Source organism: Cupressus sempervirens, chromosome 8 (assembly GCF_028749045.1).
Source record: "Cupressus sempervirens isolate cs-2001-9-10 chromosome 8, ASM2874904v1, whole genome shotgun sequence".
NCBI classification, from domain to species: domain Eukaryota; kingdom Viridiplantae; phylum Streptophyta; class Pinopsida; order Cupressales; family Cupressaceae; genus Cupressus; species Cupressus sempervirens.
This window is the reverse complement of record NC_143125.1, coordinates 596,742,705-596,746,533: the sequence shown is the minus strand read 5'-3', so window position 1 is coordinate 596,746,533 and position 3,829 is coordinate 596,742,705. Positions and strand designations below refer to the sequence as shown.

Genomic DNA, 3,829 nt, shown 5'->3' with positions numbered 1-3,829 from the left:
GCATAGTTCAAGTAGCAGAAAGCATAAGCTATTAAATTTTCTAATTTGGGGAGAAATTTTGTAGATATTCCTCTTTGGATTTGAATCTAAAGAGATTTTTTTCACTTCATTTTGTTTCCTAAGCAACTCTCTTGCCATAATCATAAAGGATGGTAGCACAATAGTTTAGGGCATGCTCCTAGAATGTAATCCAATGAGAACAATAAGGTTTAGTGATTGCATTCTTAGTAGAAAGCACACCGTCAAAATAATTATTTTCTTAATATTAGTGACAATAAGTTTGGAATTCTAATCTAAGAAAATGTCAATTTTTTTCCCAATATTTTGGGAAGGAAATCCTAAGAGAATAGTGCTTACAAAAAAATTATAAACTGAAATCTTTTGTCAGAGTCTAAGCAAATACGTCCCTTGAGCATTTTGAACCACTCTAGCAAATTGGTCTTAGTCAATTCATCATCACGAGCAATTTAAACTACTCTAATGAATCTTGAACATAGATTAAAATAAGAGAGTGTATGTTTAGTTTGATTAATGAATTTTGCTAGTTGAAATAATTGGATAAATGTTTATTAATAGCTTTGAATATTTCAATCATCTTTTAATCAATTGACACAACTTTTTAGATGTGTTATAATTTATAAGATTGATAACATAGCTTTGAATTTATACGCATTATTTATAAGGGCTCATTCATGATAATTTTTAAAAATTAGCATAAATATAAACCTTTTTTTAAAAAAATCATTATGAATATGAACTATTTACATTTTCTCATATATAAATTATATCAAAGCAAATCTGGATGCTTATTTGACGTCATTCATAGCACGTTTACATGGAGGTTAACTATAAGATTCCGAACATCATGCATTTGAATACCATAAAAAGGATGACTTTTTATTGAGAAGTCATTACAAACTATATTATTCTAACTTTGAAATCTGAGAAAAAATTCACTCATTCTAATACTGCTTTAATTTGACTTTCTTACGATATATAAATATTCAATTACACTTGCTCATAAAATTTCACTTATTAAACTTTTAGATTTAAAAGATTTAAACAATCAAGATTAGGTCTGTAGTAAACCACATGGATTTCAAAGTTTTTGGAAGACAGAAAGACGAGCAATAAACCCAAATTACAAAATACTATTCATTATTAATATTTCCGGTCCAGTTCTTCTATTCTAAAAGTGTTGCAACGGAGGCTGAATTACATGGTAATGCATTTACTCTCATTTTATCACTATATCTTGTCTCTGCAATTCCATTTATTTTAACTAGTTACAAGTTGCTAGATGAGATGGGACTTCCTTAACCAAATGAAGTGGAGATCTTGCAGTAATAACATAATTGTGATCAATAAATGCAAGTGGGGATGCAAATAATTTTGCTCTAGTAGCAGTAGTGCCAACCATGGCAAGAGTCCCAATAGCTTGGGAGATAAACATACGTTATATTTGGTGCAGGGTTTGGCTTTGAGGGCTTGTCTTCGGCTGGTTTTCCCTCAGGTTCCTTAGAAGGCCCAACGCTTTCTATCTCAGAGTGCCCAAGCTTTCTCAGCTTTTTGGTAATGGAAACTGGATCTGCGTCTCCTATCACTGTGATTTTCTGCTCCTTCATATCAGCTTGAACAGACTCAACACCTGCCCCAAAGTCAAGTAAATAAAAACCCCTTGAGGAGTCGTAAGAAAATGAGAATGATTTGAAAACTTTTCTATATAGGAGTTTTAGACGTGAAGTTAGGGTCTCCAATTATTAGATCTGTCTTTCTAATTCATTCAATATGATCAACAAATCAGTTATTTATGTGGGTAAGCAACTGATAACATTCATTATAAATAAAAGTTTAAATTAGCAGTAACTCTATTGCAAGTGTACACAATTTTGACATAAATTACTAGATCCTACTACGTAATCAATTTATTGTAATCAGCAAACCAATTATTTATATGGGCACCCATATTTTCATATAAGCAATTGATATCTGCCACCACATGTAAAATCCCACTTTGTCCAATCAGCAGAATGTAGAGTTTTGAGAGAAACAAAGTTATGCTGCTTAATTTTTGGATCCTTTTTTCTAAGAGACAAATTGTCATCAACTAACTAATTATTTATGTAGACAGCCATGTTTCCATATAAACAATGGACAACTTTCACCATAATTCAAAATCTATTTTATTCAATAAACAACTCATAACTTCACCACATGAATGTAGAATTTGAGAAGCATAATATTAGGATGCTCAACTTTTAGATCCCCTTTCATAACAAAAACATTATGATCATCAACAAATTATTTACGTGGACAACAAGATTCCCATATGAACAAATAGCAATCTTTGCATGTGAAACCCTGTTTTTCATATAAATCACCACTACACTGATCCACAAGAATCTAGAATTTTGAAAGACAGAGTAAGAAATATTAGGATACTCAACTTTTAGATCCCCTTTCTTAACAGAAACATTATGATCATCAACTAATTATTTACGTGGACAACAAGATTCTCATATGAACGATTAGCAATATTTGCATGTGAAATCCTGTTTTTCATATAAATCACCAATACATTAATCCACAAGAATCTAGAATTTTGAATGACACAGAGTAAGAAAGCTCAACAACTGGATCTTGTATCCTAATAAGACATTGTGATGGTCAAACCAATTATTTGTATGGGCTCCCAAATTTCCATGTGGAAAACTGACAACTTCTTAAAAAAACAAACATTTTGTTTCTTAAATAAAAATACGTAACCTTCACAACAAGAAAACATAATTTCAACATACAAAATTACCATCTCTCAATTATTGAATATGACCAAGGAATTAATTACTATTATGAGATCTCAAATTACCATATAAACAATTGACAACTTCCACCATAAGTGAGACCCAGTTCTCCAAATAAACCAGAAGTAAAATTTCTACAATTTGAAGCATTCTCCACAGAATCAGTTGAAACATAATCTACCAATTTGTAGAACTCAATACCTTCAATCCCTACAATAGTCTCCATGGCTTTCTGCTTACATTTATCACAGTTGAGCTCCACCTTCAACACAATTTTCTGCATGCACAGTGTCTTAACTTAGTTGGAAACCGGGTATAAAGTTTTCAAACAAAAAATGACACTAGATCTCTAATAGTCATGTTGTTGGCTTACCTTGGACATGCTTTGCTTTTCCTGCTGGATTATATGCTTCAGACCTTTTGTTTCTTCTACTCCTCTCTTCTTTTAAAGACAATGCAAATTTGTCTGCCTCCTGATAAACTAAATCAATATAAAGCAGAGTTGGTGTGACGAATATGAACTGCGTGGTTGTACGTACGACTGATGTCATCAATTGCTTAATTTCTGGTGCAGTTGAGGTTGGCTGGAATATTCAAACTTCTGATTACATTTATCACTATATTCCAAGCTTTCAATGTCGAGATTTAAAAAGTAATGATAAATTTGTAAAATCTCTAGGGCTCTTCTATAGTTTGGGACAACTGGTGCGACTATGACATTTTACTGTAAGCTTTCAACAAAGTTATGATAGTGAGTTCTAATCATAAAGATGGCCTGCAATGTCGTACAACTCATTTATCTCCTCCCTAAGAATAATAAAAATGAATTAATGAAGCATGGATGTTTTTGTAATGCTCAATCGTCTTGTACAAAAAGGTTAAAAAGTTTGCAAGCTTAAAGCCGATGGAAGCAGGCCATGGAAAGCACGAGGACCAATTACTTACAACTGGCTATCGTGCTTTAATATGCCACAAGGTGTGGAAGGACATCAATAATTATCTCATCTGCTTTGTGTATAGATTCATGT

General features: G+C 32.1%; 1 protein-coding gene across 1 annotated transcript; it reads right to left on the bottom strand.

The window, feature by feature from the left end:
* Nucleotides 1–1,131: 1,131 nt before the first annotated feature.
* Nucleotides 1,132–3,299, bottom strand: LOC149543852 (heavy metal-associated isoprenylated plant protein 12-like). Its single transcript, XM_089796333.1, has 3 exons — nucleotides 3,175–3,299; nucleotides 3,003–3,078; nucleotides 1,132–1,648 (listed from the first exon to the last, which is right to left on the bottom strand). The coding sequence occupies exons 1-3, from the start codon at nucleotides 3,181–3,183 to the stop codon at nucleotides 1,398–1,400; spliced, it is 336 nt and encodes a 111-aa protein (XP_089652459.1). The 5' UTR covers nucleotides 3,184–3,299; the 3' UTR covers nucleotides 1,132–1,397.
* Between the last annotated feature and the right edge of the window lie 530 nt (nucleotides 3,300–3,829).

Coding starts and splice junctions, on each gene's coding strand:
- LOC149543852 (XM_089796333.1), bottom strand. Junction 1,649..3,002: donor GACTATTGTAGGGATTGAAG/GTATTGAGTTCT, acceptor ACTTTGGGGCAG/GTGTTGAGTCTGTTCAAGCT.